The sequence below is a fragment of the Ruditapes philippinarum genome, unplaced genomic scaffold, assembly GCF_026571515.1.
Source record: "Ruditapes philippinarum isolate M1 unplaced genomic scaffold, ASM2657151v2 ctg9315_1_1_1_1, whole genome shotgun sequence".
Taxonomy (NCBI): Eukaryota; Metazoa; Mollusca; class Bivalvia; order Venerida; family Veneridae; genus Ruditapes; species Ruditapes philippinarum.
The window spans coordinates 27,743-49,879 of NW_026861646.1; the positions used below are offsets into that span (position 1 = coordinate 27,743).

General features: G+C 32.2%; 1 protein-coding gene and 1 long non-coding RNA gene across 2 annotated transcripts in view; both read right to left on the reverse strand.

The window, feature by feature from the left end:
- The window catches only part of LOC132716406 (uncharacterized), a 31,416-nt gene extending 12,890 nt beyond the window's left edge, over window positions 1–18,526 (reverse strand). Inside the window, exon 1 of the mRNA XM_060699672.1 lies at window positions 18,340–18,526. Within this exon, the coding sequence (XP_060555655.1) occupies window positions 18,340–18,474 (135 nt within the window). The 5' untranslated portion in view covers window positions 18,475–18,526. The remainder of the gene's footprint in view (window positions 1–18,339) is intronic.
- Window positions 3,832–8,407, reverse strand: LOC132716405 (uncharacterized). The gene is made up of 3 exons (XR_009623801.1): window positions 8,313–8,407; window positions 6,140–6,296; window positions 3,832–4,122 (listed from the first exon to the last, which is right to left on the reverse strand). It is a non-coding gene; the product is annotated as an uncharacterized LOC132716405 (long non-coding RNA).
- Window positions 18,527–22,137: the final 3,611 nt, after the last annotated feature.

Here is a 22,137-nt window from a genome sequence, read left to right on the forward strand (position 1 = left end):
TTGGATGGAGTAAGGGGTCATTTGGGTCAAGGTCACCAGTGCTAAAAATAGATTTTTACACTGTTGCCCATACAGCCTTTATTTATTGACAGATGTATTTCATATTTGGTAGGAAGATAACTTACATGGTATTCTTCTTTTGGATAGAGTTATGGTTCAGTTTGGTTAAGGTCACCAGTGCTAAAAATAGATTTTTACACTTTTGCCCATACAGCCTTTATTTATTGACAGATGTATTTCATATTTGGTAGGAAGATAACCTACATGGTATTTTTGGTATTTACTGAAAATTTTACAAATTTCAGCTTGCCAAAAAGTGTTTTTAAACGGTCATTTCGGCCGGCGGCCGGCTCTTATTGAGAACCCTGATATGTTGTATTTACATTTGGCTGTGATATCATTAATCACCAGGGTGCATATTTTAGAGTTAAAACATTACATCAGATTACGTCACTTTTGTTAGGTGTCAAAATATTTATGATCCCGGCATCCGTATTTGGCTATGGATCAATCTAGGGACTTTATTGGTCATGCCTTACTGATTTGATACTCAAGAATCATACTACCAACTACCATAGTCAAAAATACATAAATTCATAATTCAGTTAACAACAAATTTCTGTGTATGTGTTATATAACTTGTTTTTAGCTCACCTGTCACAAAGTGACAGGGTGAGCTTTTGTGATCGCTTTTCGTCAGTTGTCCGTTAACTTTTACTTTAAATGACATCTTTCTCATAAACCACTAAGCAATTTCATCCAAACTTCACAGGAATGTTCCTTTGGTGGTCACCTTTGAAAATTGTTCAAAGAATTTAATTCCATGCAGAACTCTGGTTGCCATGGCAACCAAAAGATGGCAACCAAAAAGAAAAAAACTTTAAATATCTTCTTCTAAAAAACCCAGAGAGCTAGAGCTTAGATATTTGGCATGAAACATATTCTAGTCAGTGTCTACCAAGTTTGTTCAAATAAAAGCCCTGGGGTCAAAATTGGCCCTGCCCCCGGGGGTCATTGATTTTCCCTATATGCATATAGTAAAAACTTAAAAAATCTTCTTTTAAAGAACCCAAAGAGCTAAAGCTATGATATTTAGCATGAAACAATTTTTTAATGGATGTCTACCAAGTTTGTTCAAATAAGAGCCCTGGGGTTAAAATTGGCCCCGCCCCAGGGGTTCATTGATTTTCCTTATATGTGTATAGCAAAATTTTAAAAAATCTCCTTTGAAAATAAACAAGAAAAATATTACATACATTCGTATGTAATATAGGTACGATTGCATACTACTTTTGTGAAGACTTAGTTTGCTGCATGAAAGGTGTAATGTAAAATGAACATGTCATGAGATATAGCAACGGACCTATTCCTGTTTTTTTGTGTGTGTAATGTGTATTTTATAAGACTTGCAACAATCAATACCAAATGGTTCTATTGCATTTCTATAGTGCTAACAGGTTATAATACTGTTTAGAGATACCATAATATTATAAAGAGTGGAGATGAAAAGACCAGGGTTTTGAGGGTGAAACGTACAGGGGTGAAACATCCAGGAGATGTAAAGTCCAAACACCTAGAAGAACTAAACACAGTGTCCATTTATTATTCATTTATTATTTAATCTTATTCTGACAAACACTTACTGTGACAACAGATAACAGTTTAATGCAACAGTAAATTAAATATGACTAAAGTGTAACAACATAAAAGGTAGTTGTACCAAATAAAGGATATCATTACACAAATACAACATAAAGGCAGCTAGCAAACCGTTGAATATTTTTTAAAAAATTTATTTTAAAGTTTTCACATATTACTTTGCAAAATACAGCTAACAAAGCAGCAGAGATAAATAAATTTTCAATAAAATTACAATGTCTATTATTTACTTTTAAAAAATCTTTCATTTAAGATATTACATACAGGTTCTGTACAATTGACTAGTGATAGAAAGCCATGTTAATTTTAGCAGAAACTCAGTATTTTTGCCTGTATGTTATTGTTTGATCAAGTGTTAATTTCCATATAATATATATAATATATATATCTATCTGCTGTAATAACTGGTTTACTTAATACCTAAACAATTAGAAACAAGAGCTGTAGGTAGGGAAGCAATGCTGGACTATTATTAGTGCTTGACAGTAAAAAGGCCTCGATAATGTAAAATTTTCTTAGTTAACAAGGGAAATAATTTTCCCTTTAAAACCATGTTACAGTACGCCTTGAAGAGAGTCCTATTATGCTCTCAAAGAAGAGTATAAAAATTTCAACTTGTTTCAAAGCTAGATGTCAATAGAATTTGAAAATATCTGAGGTAATATGCAAAGTTAAATGTAAATTCTAAGTCGAAAAAAGGGGCATAATTCTGTCAAAATGCTTAGTACAGTTACCTGCTCCTGTCTACAGGTAAGGGTCATGCTGGTGAATAAGTGCACAAAGTTTCAAAGCCATATGTGAATGGACTTTGAAAATATTTGAGGTATTACACAAAAACTTTATAACGTAAATACTAAGTAAAAAAATTATCCTAAAATGCTTGATACAGTCACCTCCTCCTGTCTACAGGTTGGAATCATGATGGCGAACAATTGTGCAAATTTTCAAAGCCAATATGGCAATGGACTTTGAAAATATTTGAGGTATATCATAAAAACTTCGACACAAGTTGTTACGTATACACTGACGTTTGGGTGACTACAAAAGCTCTACTTATTTTAATCGAACAGTCAAGCTAAAATCAATCAGTGTTGCCAAGCAGCCACAATATATTCCATAATTTTGTTTTAAATTTAACAAAATTTTAAGTGCACAACTGGCTATTTGAATGAACCAGAACTTCACGAGTCGGATATGTCGCCTTGTGAACAATGTAGTTAAGGAGAAATGGCCAGAACAAGAAAATTAACAAAGGGCAATAACTCAAAAAATAAGAAGTGCAGAGCAGCATTTTCTTTGCACTATACTTCTTATCAATAAGATCTATCATCCTATGAAGTTTCATGTCCATAGCTTTTGTACTTTAGGAGTAATGACCTGGACAAAAGTAAAATATGAAAATTAACAAAGGACCATAACTCAAAAATTAGGAAGTTCAAAGTACCAGTCCTTGTGCAATGCACTTTTTCTAAATGAGATCTATCATTCTATGAAGTTTAAGTCCATAGGTTTTATAGTTGAAGAGAAATGGCCCAGACAAAATTTGAAAGTATGAAAATTAACAAACGGCAATTACTCAAAAAATAAGAAGTTCAGAGTACTAATTCTTTTGCACTGCACTGCACTTCGAGTTATCATATATTATTTTGTTATAAATTTCTAAATTTCCAAATTTTCAGGCATGCAGGAGATTAAGTTCTGAAAGAGTTACAATGATATCAAACATACAGAGTCTTTTTAATATTAATATGTTCTTCCTGTTAAAAATCCTTTTTAACTGAAGGAAATTTTAGTTGCCTAGCTACCATGCAAATTTCTTTGATTTTGATGCTTCTGTTCAGGATTAATGCAAATTTTACCAAGTCATTCTACACTAATATCAACATAAAAAATTCACTCATCTATCATTGTCATAGATAAAATAGTTTTCAATATCCTAAAAGTATAAAATATTTTAAAACTTGACAGCAAGTACTGAAGCTTATCACTTCACATTTTATGCAGTCATTTTCAATGAGATATAGTCACACAAACAACTAAAACTGTTTATTTATCTTGAAATCAAGACTTTAAAAACTTATAAAGACAGGATTACAGTTGATCAATTCATGAAATGCATATGTTCAATGCAATTCTATACTTAAAGTGACATGAACAAATGTTGTTACTACACAAAACACAATCACATGAAATGTTTTAACATTATGGAAGTAAGTTACTGGTAAGCTGACATAGGCAACCATTAATTAATATGATCCACACACTAGTCAATATAGCATTAGTCCTTATAGCAGCAGGCCTCAGGGGATTTACTATTAAAATGACTTTCAATGGCTTTTTAGATCATCTATAAGCAGTGGGATATTGTGACCATGTCTTGATGTCTGCAGGACAATACTGGCAACCTGTTGCATTGTTTCTCCCCTTTCCAGAGCATGTTGAGACTGACACTTCCATTAAGTCCTAAAATACATATAAATTAGAAGTTTAAAAAAAATTGTATAGGATATAAATAAGCACTTAAAATGAAACTTAAAACAAGAATGTCGAACGACACATATGCCCCTTTTCTAGCCCTTGACACACATAATTGGTAGTTTTGTTACAGAAACTTGCCATAAATGGGTACATGGAAGTGTTCAATTATGGAAAAAAGAAAAAAATAATGGAGACTTTGTGATAAATAGTGTTCAAATGATAATCAGATATTAGAAAACTACAGACCAAAAATCAATAGAGGCCACCAATCAAAATCAGAAATATGATGACCCTGTGACCTTGACCTTTGACCCAAAAATTACTTTGGTTCATCCACTAATTATGATTAATCAATATGTGAAATATGACAACTTTGTGTTGAATACTTTTCAAGATAATCAGCTTAAACCGTTCTGACATTTAAGACCCCTGTGAGCTTGACCTTTAACATAGTGACCCAAAAATCAATAGGGGCCATCTACTAGCTATGACCAATCAATATGTGAAATATGACTTCTTTGTGCTTAATACTTTTCAAGATAATCAGCGGAAACCATCTTGACATTTGAAGCCTCTGTGACCTTGACCTTTAACATAGTGACCCCAAAATCAATAGGGACCATCTACTAGTTATGGCCAATCACTATGTGAGAAATTAAAGAGTTTGTGATAAATAGTTTTCAAGATAATCAGCGGAAACCATGTGGTCTACTGACGGACAGATCAACATTTGCAAAACAAAATACCCCCTTTTCTTCGTAGGGGGCATAATTAAGATTACTTTTAACTGAATATTCTTTTCACAACTGAAAAATACCATGGCATAAAAGAATATTTATACAAGAGGGCCATGATGGCCCTAAGGTCGCTCACCTGTATGTAGGCCCTCGGAGCTGGGCCAGTTTGAACCCCAGGGCTTTTATTTGAACAAACTTGGAAGACACCTATAAGAAGATGATTCATGATATACACACTTATAATGAAAAACAATGATCTGCCGTCCCCTACCCCCGGGCAGGGCCAATTTTAACAAAGGGGCTTTTATTCGAACAAACTTTGTAGACACTCACTAGAAGATGTTCCGTGCTAAATATATTAGCTCTAGGTCTTTGAGTTCTTTAAAAGAAGATTTTTTTAGTTTTTACTATATACATATGGGGAAAATAAATGACCCCCTGGGGCGGGGCCAATTTTGAATCCAGGGCTTTTATTTTAACAAACTTGGTAGACACCCATTGGAACATGTTTCATGCTAAATATCTCAGCTCTAGCTCTTTGAGTTATTTAAAAGAAGATTTTTTAAGTTTTTTACTATATACATATAGGGAAAATCAATGACCTCTGGGACGGGACCAATTTTGACCCCAGGGCTTTTATTTGAACAAAACTTGGTAAGACACTCTTTTAGATGTTTCATGCTAACATATCTTAGCTCTAGCTCTTTTGGTTCTTTAAAAGAAGATTTTTTTAAGTTTTTACTATATGCATATTTGGAAAATCAATGACCCCCTGGGGCAGGGCCAATGTTGACTCCAGGGCATTTGTTTTTGAACCAAACTTGGTAGACACTCACTAGAAGATGTTTCATGCAAATATCTAAGCTCTAGCTCTTTGGGTTTTTGTAAAAGAAGATAATTAAAGTTTCTTCTTTCGGTTGCCATGGCAACCAGAGTTCTGCATGGAATTAAATTCTTTGAACAATTTTTAAAGGTGACCACCAAAGGAACATTCCTGAGAAGTTTGGATGAAATTGGCTTAATGGTTTATGAGGAGATGTCATTTAAAGTAAAAGTTCACAGACGGACGGCCGGACGCTGGACGAAAAGCGATCACAAAAAATCAACCTGTCATTTTGTGACAGGTGAGCTAAAAATGTATGGCAAAGGAACACATTTGATATCAGAAAATTACAAAAAAATACCTTTATATTTATAATATTCTTAAATATTTTTTACAACATGCTCATGATAAAATATGTCAAAAAATATTATGGCAAACTAACCTGATCCCTCTGCACAAACACAAATCTCATGGAACTTTCTTGGTGTCCTAATACATATTGAACCAACATATTGAGAATAGGGAATTGGGATAGTGCACTTGCTGGGCATAATCCAAAGGGTAGGAGTACTCTACATCAAGAGTACATGGTGGTGTGCCTGAAATGTACAGTAGTAAATTTATAAATTATGTATTACTGATATACAGCTTTTACAATTTATATAACAGATTTTGCTAAAGTCCCAAAGTTTTGCTGCCAATGTAATTCCTTTAATATACAGTCGAACTTCGTTCGCTCAAAGTGCGAGGGCATGTGCAAATTTGTTCAAGAGATCGGTAGTTCGAGCCAACCGAGGTCGAACTATTATTACATAGAACAAAGGCCTCTAGGTTTTCAAACCTACATCGGTCAAATGATAAATACGTCAATAAAATTGTTTACAGGACATTCATTTGTTGAATTGTCCTAGTTAGAATTATTATCCTATTGAAAACATATTTAACGGTCACTGTGTTAATCTATATTACTGCATATTGTAATTGGTTGGGTTCGATTGGGCAATCATTATCCAAACTGTGAACAATGTTCAAAATATATTTATATGTTTATTATGGGATGAATTTTATTTTAAACAATGCATTAATTAAATATTAACAAAAGAACATCTTACAGCAGCATATTTTTTGTAGTCATTTACTAAAATAAACACACGTACAAGTATCATATATATAAATAGATTACACTGTTACAATTCACATTGCATGAACCACGGTTGTAATTAAAGCCATCCAGGTAAACGTCATTCATTTATTGACTTTTGGCATTTCAGGGGTTATTTTCTTTTTATTATTACTAAAGACGGCAAATATACAATTTTAATCATAACAAACAAATCGGTATCAACACCTTTTAATTTGTATCAGTTAACCTTAATTGCCCTTGTCACCATCACATGGTGTTAAAAACATGTGTCGCGCCTGTCAATTATTTAGAACCTGTCGACATGCAACTTTTGTTGCCTGTTTGTGTTCGACCAAAAAGGTGTGACTTACACTATATTTCTTCTGAAGGGACCAGAGATCAGGTTCGAGCCATGGGTGTTCGACCGATCCGAGGAAGAACAATATATATTATATAGGAATTTGCCGGGACTTGGCGATGAGTTCGAGCGGAGGGAGGTATTCGAGCCATCCAAGCTCGAGCGAACGAAGTTGAACTGTATGTCCTTTCTAGAAAGCTTGTCATAGGTCTATGACTTTTTTTATTAAAATATTAGCTAAAATTCAGGCTTATAAAATTCATGAATGTGGTTCTAAGTGTCAACAAACATTTTGATATTTTGACGTGGCATCATATGTTTATACAAACATAGTGCAAATACACAGTGTAACACTATAGATGTGTCAATGAAAAATTATTCTTTTCTGCTTGAACAGTCTGAATGCAGGATATGTGATTTATAGAATATTATGTTAGTGTAGGTTATCTTAACCTTTTACCCCATTAGCATATTGCAAAAAATTGGCCGTTTTCATTGAAAAGTCCCTGTAACAAGTTCAAACTGCTGTGTCTATGAAAAATGCTTCAAATTTTACATAGTTAGGGACATCCTTTAAAAAAAATGTTTGTTTGCAGTAACGCGACCGACTCACAAAATTTACCCCTAACTCAAAAAATACTTTCATGGTCTGGTTTTTGAATCAGAAAATTATGCCTTGCGCTTTGTTTTCGTTCTTTTAAAGGTAAATAGAAGATACAAAAAATGTAGGTCTTATTAAATTAGAATTCAGTTATCAATTAATTAATTGTTACCAGATTATCAAAAACCATATATTGTCCCAGCATTTTGAAATTCCATGTTTATTTATTTATTAATGAATGTTCATAAGCAGTAGATGACCCCTAATTATTAATTTCGAAAACTATTTATCACAAAGTCTTCATATTTCAAAATACTGATTGGTGATACCTATTAGAGAACCCCTACTGATTTTGGGTCACTAGTTCTCTAATACCTCATTATCTTGAAAACTATTTATCACAAAGTCTTCATTTATGTTTTTTCAGTTTTCCATAATTGAACACTTCCATGTACCCATTTATGGCAAGTTTCTATAATAAAAACCTACCAATTATGTTAGTCAAGGGGCTAGAAAGGGGGAAATCAACATACCTGCACAATGCACTATAACCTTATCTTCCTATGTTCTACATTTGCCAATAACACGCACACTTTTCTATATCCCAATCTACCAATGTTCCAAAATTTGCCAATATCGACTATTCAACTCCACAAAGCCAAACCTAAAAAAGGGGGAAGAACAATAATGAAGGCAAACAATGATAAATAAAGGGACTGTCACAGGAACACTACACATGCCTACTACCAGTTTTTGATGCACTTACTTTTTAACCTAAAAAGATAAGCATATACCTTGCTTTTAAGGCTTTTGTGTTTCCAGACATGCTTATTTACAATAAACTTTGCTGCCCAAAATTTGTAAAAAAAAATTGAAACTTAAGATTTTACATTTATTTTTTCGAGGCAACCATCAACTATATCTTTAACAAGACCGTTGGATGTTTTTTATGCACACCCAAATTTTCTTTCTTCAACTTTAAATTTTTTTAGAAAAAACAAATGCACATAAAAAATTCAGTAACAATTTCTTGCCAAATATTAAGGCAAATGCATAATTTCTTTTTTTTTAATAAGAAAAAGTATATCATCAACAACAAAAGCACACACACATGCACAAGCACTACAAATGTTGATAAGCAGCTCCAACCAAACCCATGATTTCCACAAAGAAAACAAAATTACTTACCTGAACACTTCGCTATATCTGTGGCCTCCCAACGCCATAGTTGTGCCAATACCAATGCTTTAACTTCATAAACACATCTACACTTAACTTTTAAACTTCACAAACACATCATGCCTAAAAAAGGATAAAACAATCTATTAAATCTTAACCACTCAAACGTCCTAAATAGTGCTAAACAAAACATGTGTCACCTTTATATAAAATAACATGTGTCTATTTTCAACCCAACTTTTGTAACATTTTCCTTTAATCAAGGCAAAAGCATTTCCACACAATAGTATGCATGGCAAATCAAATTGAAACAAGCAATTATCATAGTATTGCAAGCAATCCATAAGTCCCCTACCGGTTAGAACCCCATCAACATTCTGAAGGGCCATTGGCCATTTATGCTAATGTTTCAATTTTTCTCTATTTTAAGTAAATTTGTTGGAAAAGTTCTTTAAAAGTGATCACAGGAAACAGTTTTTATGAACAGACAGACAGACGGACTGAAGGACACTCTAAAGTTAATATTTGAAACATCCCTGTTACCAAAATATAACATTTCAAAAGCAAAATTCTTAAAGAAGAGATAACTCTTGAATTAAAGATGCAATTTCATAAAAATTTTCAGCTCTTTTTTTGACTAATCACAAATATGGTTATATTTGCCATGTTTTAAGCCTATTTGTTGCCAAGGCAACTGATATTTTTTCAAAATAGGAAGAACAGATAAGACATGCATAATCTCAAGACTAATATCTACCCATATGTCAAGTTTCATAAAAATATTTCCAGTACTTTTTGAGTTATCACTGGATTCAGTTTATGTGTAAAATTTGCCATATTTTCAGTCTATGTGTTGCCATAGCAACCAGAATTTTCAACATAGGAAGAAAAGAAAAAGATGTGCATAATCTCAAGACTGCCATCTACCCATATGTCAAGTTTCATAAAAATATTTCCAGTACTTTTTGCGTTATCACTGGATCCAGTTTATGTGTAATATTTGCCATATTTTCAGCCTATTTGTTGCCATAGCAACCAGAATTTTCAACATAGGAAGAAAAGAAAAAGACGTGCACAATCTCAAGACTGCCATCTACCCATATGTCAAGTTTCATCAAAATATTTCCAGTACTTTATGCGTTATCACTGGATCCAGTTTATGTGTAAAATTTGCCATATTTCCAGCCTATTTGTTGCCATAGCAACCAGAATTTTCAACATAGGAAGAAAAGAAAAAGACGTGCATAATCTCCATACTGCCATCTATCCATATACCAAGTTTCATAAAAATATTTTCAGTACTTTTCAAGTTATCGCGGGATCCAGTTTTGTGGACGGACGGACTGACGGACTGACAGACGGACGGACAGAAAACCTAAAGTCCCCTCCGGTAAACCGGTAGGGGACTAATAATTTCTTCTTCCACAAATATGAAGGTAAATACCATTTTCACATGTTTAAATCTGATTTCAGGTTCCCCCCTTTTCTAATTTATTGCCCTATCTTTTCCCCTACAAAAAGTCACATGCACTCCATGCGCCGATGTCACTGACTATACTGCTACCGATCTGAAGATAATTATTTATTTTTCCCAAAAATTCTGTTCCCCTCTAGCATTAGTTCTTAAATAAATTCTTAACCAAAATGTCAAATGTTTAACAAATAGTTTTGTTCTCTTTCATTAAATAGGAACAAAAAAATATACCCAAAACTAATAAGGAAATGCAACTCTTAGCATAAAGGGAAGTAATTTGGGCTTCTCATTAGGAATTTGTCATGACATTTCATAGTGTGCACAATTCTGTTGCAGTGGTTTTCCCCTATTACAACTGATACTGGCAAAAGGCAACACTCCCAATAGAAAATTGGACAAGTAATTCCCATCCATGACCGAATAAATCCCTAGTACAACACTGAAAATTCCCTCAAAGAAAATCATCAAAATTTTAAGGTGGACATAAACAGAAATACCATTGTTAAGCGATACTGTATGCAATAAAAACCACAGTATATATAACCACATGAGTGATATTTCCTGAAACATTAATTTTTCCTATTGAACCAAATCAAATAAAATATTATTATGGTTTAAAATAATTAACTTTCTGAGTTTTATCAAGGATAACCACCAATTGCAGCCAAAAATAACCAAAAAAATGCCGGAAACTGCAAGCAAAAATCTCAACATGGAGGTTGCCATTTTTTTCTTAGCTATATCCTGTACTGAACGGTACTATTTCTGCAAATCAGTTGCTAACAAAATATTGCCATTTTCTTGGTTATTTTTATGAAAGTAATATATTTGCATTGAAAATGACTTGTATGGAGTTGAAGTGTGTCACAGATCTACACTATTACACCTATAGTATGCCGCATTAAATTTCATACAATAATGGAAGTATAAAAACCATTCACCACCATACATAATAAGATGTTACACCACAAAGGTTTTTTTTGCATGATGATAAAGTTTTTCAGGGGAAAAAAGATATATTATAGAATTATTGACCTCATAATTTTCCCAAATCGACATTTTTCACATATCTTTCCCCTCCCTACCAGCACCCAGCATCTACCCCTTTCCGTAAAAAAACCCCCTGAATTGTAAAAGAAATAAATTTGTACTGTGCATCAAAACAAGTTTGTTGACATTGATTTCCCATGTGCATAATTAGATCAAATGTGTATTAACTGTGAAGAAAGCAATGCATTCCTTGCATATATTTATAGCATACAGGGGTACATTTGTCGTAAATTCAGAATTATTTCCTTATAGATGCCAATTTCCTTAGCCCACTTCATCTGCTCTCTTTGCAGAACGTACTGTTCAAACTGCATTGGCCGCCAAGGAACAAACAGTGTAAACAACAATTACATTTACTTCCATAAAGATTCAATTTAAAGATAACTATTCAACATCTATTGTCTCAACTTGAACATCTCTTCTTAACAAAGATAATTTCAAGGAACAGTGCAAAAAACAAGTACCATTATTGTCATAAAAATTCTAGTTAAAGACCAATATTCAACATTTATTGTCGCGACATCTCTTCCTAACAAAGATTATTTCAAACAACACGTACGTGTTTCACTGCCAACTTTTTCAATTTCTGTTGGGCCATGCGATTATACCTTTGAATACTTCTATAGTAATACACTCCTAAATTTTTTTCATAACAATGTTAACAATCCATACCGAAATAGGTTTCTAATAGAAGGCCGAGTTGACTGGTCCGAGTCAGTATAAGTCCAAGTTGATCCTTTGCGGCAAAAAAAACCCACAAAGGCCATGAAAATCACAGGCGAATAAACCTTGAATATTTATAATGACCATGTCAACATTTAGGCACCTTACCATGTCCGCCACACATGCCAGTACTTAGAGTAGAGAAAATTACTAAATCGACAAAAAACCACCGTTCCAACAAAAATTAGGCCTGAGAGAAAGTGCTACCATGGATTTATATGAATTTTGGTGGTTTCGTCAAACTACTGTTTCGGCGGACTACCATTATGAAAAGGTGCGAAAGAGGTTTCGTCAATCTTATTTTATAATTAAAGGCATAGTAGGCATGGTTCATGTATATATAAGTGGTTTTATCATCATATATGTTTGTTGTAATCAAATTATGAACACAAAATTTCATGTAATGATAGAATACATTAACATAGTAGCAACCCCAAACTGCATAAGCCTACAGCTTAAAGAAAGTTAGCTGTAAAAATCGTATAGTGTTGTTCATAAATTGATTTGTAAACAAATAAATTTTAATTAATTGACCATTATAAAAGTTATATGAAATAAATCAGTGATAAATTGTCTTCAAAATGATATAAAATTCATTATTCATGCATAATATGCATTTTAATCATTATCAGTTAATCTTAATATACAGGTGTATTTTCGGCCGATTTTACAAAACCCGATTGTGGACACGCGCTTGTCACATGTTAGTCCAATATATTAGACGTTACAGGCTTGTTATAGTTTTTGTCGGTCAAGCCTGACGTCTAATAGTTATTGCTCAAAAACGCATAGCATCATAAAAAATTCCAAAAATGTCTATTGTCCTGCCTTGCAAGCTTTATTCAAAAGATTATCATATTTTCTTTCAATTTCATGCTCAATCATACACAAAAAACTGTCAAACGATTATTATCAATTTAAAAATAAAATATAAACATCAATCTATTTTTGTCTATCAGCCATACTGGTTAAGCAATGTGCTTTACAGATTGATTCCAAATTTTTAACGGAAAAATATATTCGAACACACTGACGGTGCATGGGCAATTATTTCGTTAAAAAAATATTCCGTTAGATTGTTCTGACTCAGTTTAAACGCTTGCATTTAAATTAGCCAATCAGATTTCGCGCACTTTAAACGGCCGCCATTTGTTTATCGGCTGTAAAGGGAATTGAAATACTGAGAGGATTTAATCGTGATTTTTTCGGATGTGACAGTTTTAATTATTTTTGACAAAAGGTATTTATTTTTTAGTTTTGTTCAATAAATAGGTAAAAAAATATGTAAATACAACGCTGTCTTCATTGTTTTACGTTCGCCCGATTTTCTGGGAACATGCTATGGGTTTTGAGCAATTTCGATATGACGTTGCTTTGCCCAGAAGCAAAATAACTCAAAGCGACGTCATATTCATAGGACTAGTCACATGTATGCGCATGACCTTATTTTGCGGGTCATTTGTTGCTAATTAATATTCATGATTTTTTGCAAACAATCACAAATATGTTTACATTTCACCGCGGAATTTTCGTCATTTAAATATGTTTAAACAAAAAAAAGTTATGACGCCCGGATACTCGCCGACATTGCTTGAAAACTATCGGTAAGTGAAGGAAAACGAAAATAGTGTTCTAGAAAATAATTGAATTATCTTTAAAATTGTTCATAAATCATTAAAATTATGTTGGCATTAAAGCCCCGATCTACGATTAAAATACAGCGAGTTGTGGAAATTCAACAGTCCATCAGAGTCCGCATTTTGAATTTCACCGACGCGGTGAAATCCGATTATTTCCATTACTGATTTATCACGTTATAACGAGTAACCAAAATAAAATTATGGTAGATAAAGTCTTGGTTATAATAATTAGTATATCAATATATAATTATTTTTTTTAAATATTAGCGCATTTGTCTTTAAAATTGAGGATATGTGTTTTTCGGGCGGGCACCTGCTCAGTTTCGGCCAATTTTTCAAATTCTAATTTTTTTTTGTTTTTTTTTTACCGATGCTTCAGGTTTCATGAGAATTGTATATTTAACAAGGAAAACATTTTTATTAAATATTAAATTATTTTTTTACGGTTTTTATAATTAATTAAAGCAAGAAATTTATTTCTAATGGAGCAATTTACATCGTGAATTGCAGGGTTCGACCTGCCTGCCAAGTGACAGTTTTTACCTGAAAAAAATCTGTTAAACCTCTACGCATATTTATATATAAGGATAAAATAATATTTTTAAACAATGTATATAAACTTATTTTGCCAGCATTTCTTTTTAATTCATGTAATGATTTATTATAATTTACTTTTATACTTTAATAATTTTTTTCCAGGTGATGACCGACCTGACAAAAAAAATATCATGAAATAATATTTGATGATGACAATATTTGACAACACTTGGATCTTTAGACAAATATAAGATGACAAACCCCAATGCTGTTAATGAATAAATCTTGTCATATAGTAGTATACATTACCAAAACACAACAAGAACTGTCCAAAATTATTAATGGGGATGCTGAGATGTTCTGCTTTATATTCATTGAAATCCAAATCAGCTATGTTAAGAAATGGAGTCGACTAATTTTCAAAGATAATGGTTAAAGATGAAACTCCTTTAAAAACATCTGGAAAAGGGAGAAGCAGATCCTTCAATAGCATTTTAAAAGTATATGATACCAACTGGCATTTATCTGCAAAATATATGATAACAGTATACATTTTACCAATCATTGCAAGAACTGCCCAAAATTGTAAAGTGGAAGTATGTTTAATTGCCGAGATGTATGCTTATTCATTGAATCGATGAAATGAAGTCAACTAATTTCAAAGACAAAATGGTTTAAAGATTGAAGAAGACTCCTTTTAAAACAAATCTGGAAAATGGGAGAAGCAGATCCTTATAATTAACATTAATTAATTTAAACAATTTGTCTACTGACTGGCATTTATCGGCAAAATAAATCATATCGATAATTATAGAGCTCTGACAAAGACAACTGATATCCAGGTGCATCAATTTATTGTTAGCAATGAAAAACATTCTTTAATTTTGATCTCAATTAATAGCAAATCAAATCAATTTCATTTTCTTTTGGTCTAGTGAGGAATTTTCGGGCTGTTTGATTATGTTCAATTTAGAATATACTGCTATAATTCGAGACTGCGGGAGTTCTGGAAGAAGAGAGTTATTTACTAACTGCAAAAGAAGTGAATAATTATTTTTTGAGAAGAGAAAAAAAAAGATAAAGCATGGGACATTGCAGATGCTGTAGAGCAATTTGATATTTCATTCATGTTGGATTTCTTTTATACAGTGCTGCTGTAGTTTTCTTGTTACTTTATATATGTCGATAAATGAAAAATGATAAATTTTTTCAAAAAATTTATCGATACCTTGCCCACTGGTATTAGACTAAGTAATTGCTCTTCTACATTTAATGGTCTGTAAAATAACACAGTTATTATTCAGTAAAACCTAATTCTACCTATATTCCAAATTTTCATCAAAATATTCAAATAATAAAAAAAGTTATGGTATTTTAAATGTGAAATTTGTCATAAACGAAGTCATTTCGTGGGGTTCCGTCAACGCGCAAAGCATTTCTTTATTGACTGTACTGTATATAGTAAAAATTCTTTTAAAAATGCGGCAAATTTCAACATTATTAAATGACCATAACTTTTTATTTTTAAAGATATTTAGAAAAGGAAAACTGTTCTGAAATGCTTATAATGAGGGCACTATAAGATGAAATAAATTGTTTATAAATACAATAAAATAAAAAAATTGGTGTGGGGTTGCTAATTGAAGAAGTATGTCTATTTGTTCGTTATTGGATTAATTCAATAAGTTTTGAAGAAAAAAAATATATTAAAAAAAAAAAACATTAAAGCTTCATTTGACGCCTGGTTGATGTAATGACTACTTCCCAACTACTGAGATTATGCACCCACAATCCAATAACTTCAACGACAGGATTTATGAGGACAGTTTTTAGGTTTTATATTGAGTGATGAATAAAAAATGAAAAAAGATTGTTGTTATAGACTCTATATAAACAATTATACAGCATAGTATTAAAGAGAATCTACTATGTTTTTTTTACATAATAAACAACAAACAATAACAAACCAACCATTTCTTCCCGCCAAAAAAGTCCTTTGTTCTTCCAAGCAGCTTGTAATTAGGTCACTAGACATTCTAAATCATAGCTAACCGAACTGACAATGGGAAATCAAGCAGCATCATTAAATAAACACTAATCTACAATATAAATAAAAGCATAAAAAATCAATACTTACAGTTTAAACTTGCTAGTACATTTAAATTATCGCTCTGAAATAAACCCTCTCTCTTCTTAATGGCTGCCTGTTTGTTGATGTTTTTTCATTGGCTTACATAGTCACGTGATCAAATCAACATAGGTGTGTGGACTAAGTTATTTCCATTGCAGTTCTGACTTTAATTGTTTTAATCACAATTTTAATCCCCGAAAAAAAATATGTTGAAACAATTCCAGAATTAACACAAATCTTAAAATTACCGAAACATTAAATGTTATATTAAAATTGTAAATAAAGGTTTTACATATTCACCCCTAAATAAAACATAATGACTCAACCAAAAACAAGCGTCTCTCTCTTTATTTAATGATGTATTTACATGACCATGATCAACACATAAATCTTCAGACCAATTGTAAGACGAAACTATTGTAAAAATAATACTATGACCACAGCAGATTTCGTACAGAAAAAAAAAATAGCTAGAGTTAAGATATTAAGCATGAAACATCTTCTAGTGAGTGTCTACCAAGTTTGTTCATATAAAAGCCCTGGGGTCAAAATTGGCCCTGCCTTGGGGGTCATTTATTTTCCTTATATGTGTATATAGCAAAAACCTTAAATATTTTCTTTGAAAAAGCTCAAATAGCTAGAGTTTAGATATTAAGCATGAAGCATCTTCTAGTGAGTGTCAACAAAGTTTGTTCAAATAAAAGCCTTAGGGTCAAAATTGGCCCCGCCCCGGAGGACATTGATTTTCCATATATGTGTATAGCAAAAACTTAAAATCTCTTTGAAAAAACCCGAATAGCTAGAGTTTAGATATTAAGCATGAAACATTTTCTAGTAAGTACCTACAAAGATTGTTCAAATAAAAGCCCTTGGGTCAAAACTGGCCCTGTCCCAGGTGTGTCATTGTTTTAACTATATGTGTAAAGAAAATACTTGACCAGCTAGACCTTAGATGTTTAGCATGAAACATCTTCTAATGGGTGTCTACCAAGTTTGTTCAAATAAAAGCCCTGGGATTTAAACTGGCCCCACTCTGGGTGCCTATATACAGGTGAGCAACTTCAGGGCCTTCATGGCCCTCTTGTTTTTAAAGTTAAATAGATTTATATTATTGTTTTTCTTTGTCTCAGTAATGCTTAAATCAAAGTAATATCTTTTCAACCAGTATCTTGCAATTACTTATTAACTACAGAAATCTTACATTTTTGAAACTCAAAATATCTCTTGGGTACTGTATAATAGCAGAGAAATGATACATTATCTACATCTCTGGTAAAACACAGTGCGACAATTTTCATTATAAAAGCTGGTGCAGCTTTATGATGAGCCAAAATATTTTTAAAAAATTCAATCATTAGAAAAATGTATTATGATCCTTAGAAAAAGTTAAAATATTCAATATTTAATTTATCATTTACATTTTCAAAATTTTCATGAAAATAAGCATGAATCTGGAGGCATCCTGCTTAAAAAATCAAACAAAAATGGTAACCATGATCAGTTACCAAGCCATATGGTCTAGTATTGAAACAAATTGTTAACCTTATCATGGTACACATATTTATCCATCTTTTTTATGTAATATCTTATTTAATTTCCCAAAATTCTGTTAATGTACTTAATCATAGCGGCAAATGTCTTCCATATCCCCCAATGACGTCATCCAATGGCCACAACTTGAATTCAGTCTTAAATGAAAGGGTCTATATTCTTTTTGAAGTTTTATGAAAAAATATTTGAAATCTGTTTATCTAAAATAGTTTTACAAGGCTACTTTGTTGCCATATTTGGAAATTTTCTTAACAGAACATGAAAAAACTAAATACCTTTATTTCTTGAATCTGTTCCTCTATAAAGATTTTTTCTTTTATCAGTTCAGCATAAAACTTCGGACCCAAAGCAAGATCATCACAAAAGTCAGTACGCACTTTTCGAAGAGCTGATTTGTGTCTCTTATCCATAGCTTTTTAAAACTTTATTACTCCCTACTAGTTTTGTACAGTACTGACAATGTAAATATTTTCCTCAAATGAACGATCATTAATTGGAATTCTTAAACAATGCTCTAAAAATAAAGATTATGTCAGGTCCATTTTGCATTTGCTCACCTGGTTTGTGTTTGTTGAATATCCATAGTTTGTTGTCCGTCCAAATTTAGTTCATTGACACTCTAGTGGTCACATTTTAGCCTCAATTGTCATCAAACTTGGTCAGGATGTTTGTATACAAGTAATTGTTTGGATGAGTTCAAACATGGGTAATCTCTGTTGAAAAATTAGGTTATAGCAGCTAAAAATAGAAAAATATTGGCTACTGTTTTGACCCTACTGTTTTGACCCAAATATCCTGCAAATTGGCCAAAAAGGGTTGTTTTAAAGATTTCTAGGTCAAGTGGGTCACAAACTAGGTCACACAGCTGCCCATAATTATATGGAAAAAAATATCCAAATAACTTGAAAATAAGTCAGAAAAGTTGTTATGATCCCTACTAGGTCAAGTTTTAATATTGGTTTCTTAGGGTCAAAACCTAGGTCAAACAGCCCAAATATGGAAAAGTTTTGGTAATTCTCTAGAGGCTGCTGTTTTGATCGAAATATCCTTGTAATGTTCAAAATGTTTTAGTGAATTCTAGGTCAGGTTAAAATATTGGTACCTCCAGGGGCCAAAAATTGGGTCACACAGCCTGGAAATTGATCAGAAAGGCTATTTTGGTGATTTCTAGGTCAAGTTTGAATATGGATCACCTTTGGTAAAAAACTAGGTCACAAAGTCCACATTTTGAAAAATTTTGAAAAACATTGCAGGGGATACTGCAACAGTTTCCGTCCAAATATCCTGGAAAGTTGGATTGAGCCTTCAAACTCAGGTGAGCAATATATGGGCCATCATGGCCCTCTTGTCTTACAGATAAGATTGCCAAAGATCTTTACAAATCAGGAAAATATCCTGGTTATTCTCAAATGGTCTTTGTTTCTGATTATTGAACATGATATTATATATATATATATATATATATGATATGGTACCTTTATCATCTGAATGACATAATAAGCTAAATATGTAACACAGATCACTCAAAATCAAGATCTTATTTCCATTCTTACGTGTCTAGAAAAAAGATATAGTTGGACTAATTTTTGATGGTTTCAGGATTTCTAATACCAATGTTCTTTAAGTATAAAAATGTTCCAGTCAGTTAATCAAAGCACAGAAGGCGCTGAATTTGTTTGGGTCTCAGAATGTCAGAAAGGTGAAGGTTGTGAGATTATAAACCAATTTGTTTTTTAATAGTGCCACTTATGCTGTTTGCATTGTTATAACTGTAGTATATCGGCTATAAGTGTTATTGCAATGTTTATTTGGCTTAAACAATTTGGCTTAACAAAAATTAGAATAAAGAAAACAAAAAAGAAAACAACGTGAGTTGCCGTAACTGGGCTTTGAACTCCAGACCTCTCGCTTCCTAAGCGGGCCTTTAAACCCCAGTAACCACGGTGAAGTTAACAGATAACATTATGAAGGAAACCACATTATTTAAATTAGGGTTTGTAACCCTTATTAATTTCGAGATATTTTGTTCACGTTAAACCTTTTGTTAAACACTGGTGTAAATAATCATGAAGCTTAAGATAAGCATGTCTATCTGTCAAGAATTACATAATATTAGAAATCTTCGACCAATCTGGAACCATTTTTTCTTTCCCCTGAAGGCTTGAATATAAATGCGCCTGTCATTTGACAATCTTTATACATTGATCTCCCCTTAATTTTTCGGCATAAGTGTACATAAAAAGCGAAGTAACCCCTTCGTGGAGTTTGGACTACTTTTGGTTTTTGCAAATAAGCGTATCAGGGTCTGAAATTTTTCTACCATTATTTGTTTGTTTTGATGACCCAAACAAATAAAAAACTGTTGTAAAATCTACACTTTGTAAAACATTTTGAAGTTAACAAATTTTGAAAATCATGAAATAGCTGGGGTATATAGTGTTACCCTGTTCCGTCCTTTCGTCCATCCATCATTCTGTCATTTCGTCATCATCAGTTTCCGTTTGTTATCTCCCAAACAGTTGTACACATTCAACTCAAATTTGATATATGGATACGTCAAAGGAAAGCGCAGGTCAGGTTTAAATTTGATCATGGTTCAATGATTTTTAGCAGAGTTCTGTCCCTTTCACTTCGAAAATACTATGAAATTTTCCATTTCCATTCATTATCTCCCATTCAACTCAAATACATTTTAGGAATAAGCAGTTCAAGTTTGAATTTGGTCATGGTTTAATTATTTTGGACAAAGTTTTCTATTTTGAATGTTGAAAAAATTTTGAATTTTCAGTTTCAGCACTCATACTTTTGTGGAAGTGTATGTAGTCATTATATTGCCTACAAATATGCTATATGCAAATTACAAAAGGTTAACACTGAATAGTTTCAGTGCCTTGAACTTGGTATAAAACTGGTTTGTGTTAACATTGAAAAGTTTTAAGGGCTTTGAACTTAAAGGGAAAAACAAGGTTAGAATAAAAACTTGATTTCAGAAAACGAATACTATAAATAATAAATCTGCAAATTTTATGCCGCCAAATAATAATATTAAACGAATGATAACGAAATTTAAATCGCTAAATCGCTGATTTCTACAAATCAGTAGGCGCGACCATGTTTGTGTATTGGCCGTATAAAAACAGGTGTGCATGATGTCATTTCCCCACATCTTTAGATTTATGATAAATCTAGTTGAATCGTAGTAGTGAAATATTTACATAATAAAGTATTGACCAGACAATTTAATTTTCACAGGAGGTGTAGAGGCGATTTTTTTATTGTTCAAAATACGTAACAATATCAAAAAATAAAAAAATAAAAAAAATAAAAAAAATAAAGAAACAAATAAAAAATTAACGTCTACCGGTCGCACCACTTCAGGCCAGTGATGCCCGTTACTCCAAACAATGCTATGTTCATTAAAGTCTCATCTTAATGTAATTAAACAATATTTCACAGAGTAAATAAATACACATGTTATTATTTAACAAAGTTTCACAATCAAATAATGCAATTAAATAAACAAACACACCAACGAATAATTGGCTGTTAATTATTGAACGGCGATATTTATCATTATTATTAAAATCCTACTAAAACGTGTTCTTAATAGTACATGTAATTAAATTTTTGCAGTTTGATTCTGACTTTCAAATTAAAAGGTGTGAACATAATTATGTTAGTAGTGATGTACACATTTCAAAAATATAAGCAACTCTTTTGAAAAGTAAATTGTTTACATGTCTGTCAATGATGCTTTGTGGTATTTATTTACATCGTAATCGTAGCCTAATATCAACTGCATGCAAAACATTTTTATTGGCTGCTCAAAAATCTCATTTGCATAATTTATTCACACAATTGCTGGTTCTTACTACTTATGACCAATACTGTGCATTATCCATTTTAATTGTTCCTAATTTGCACCAAATGTTCCTGTCACACTGTGTACTAACAGTTTTTATTGCTCCTAGTATGCCTCTGTGCCGACAGACCTTTTGATCATGCACAATGTTGCCCTGATTGGTTAATCACCCTTGTCTAATATTCTAATGACAAAATAGACATTTTTTTTA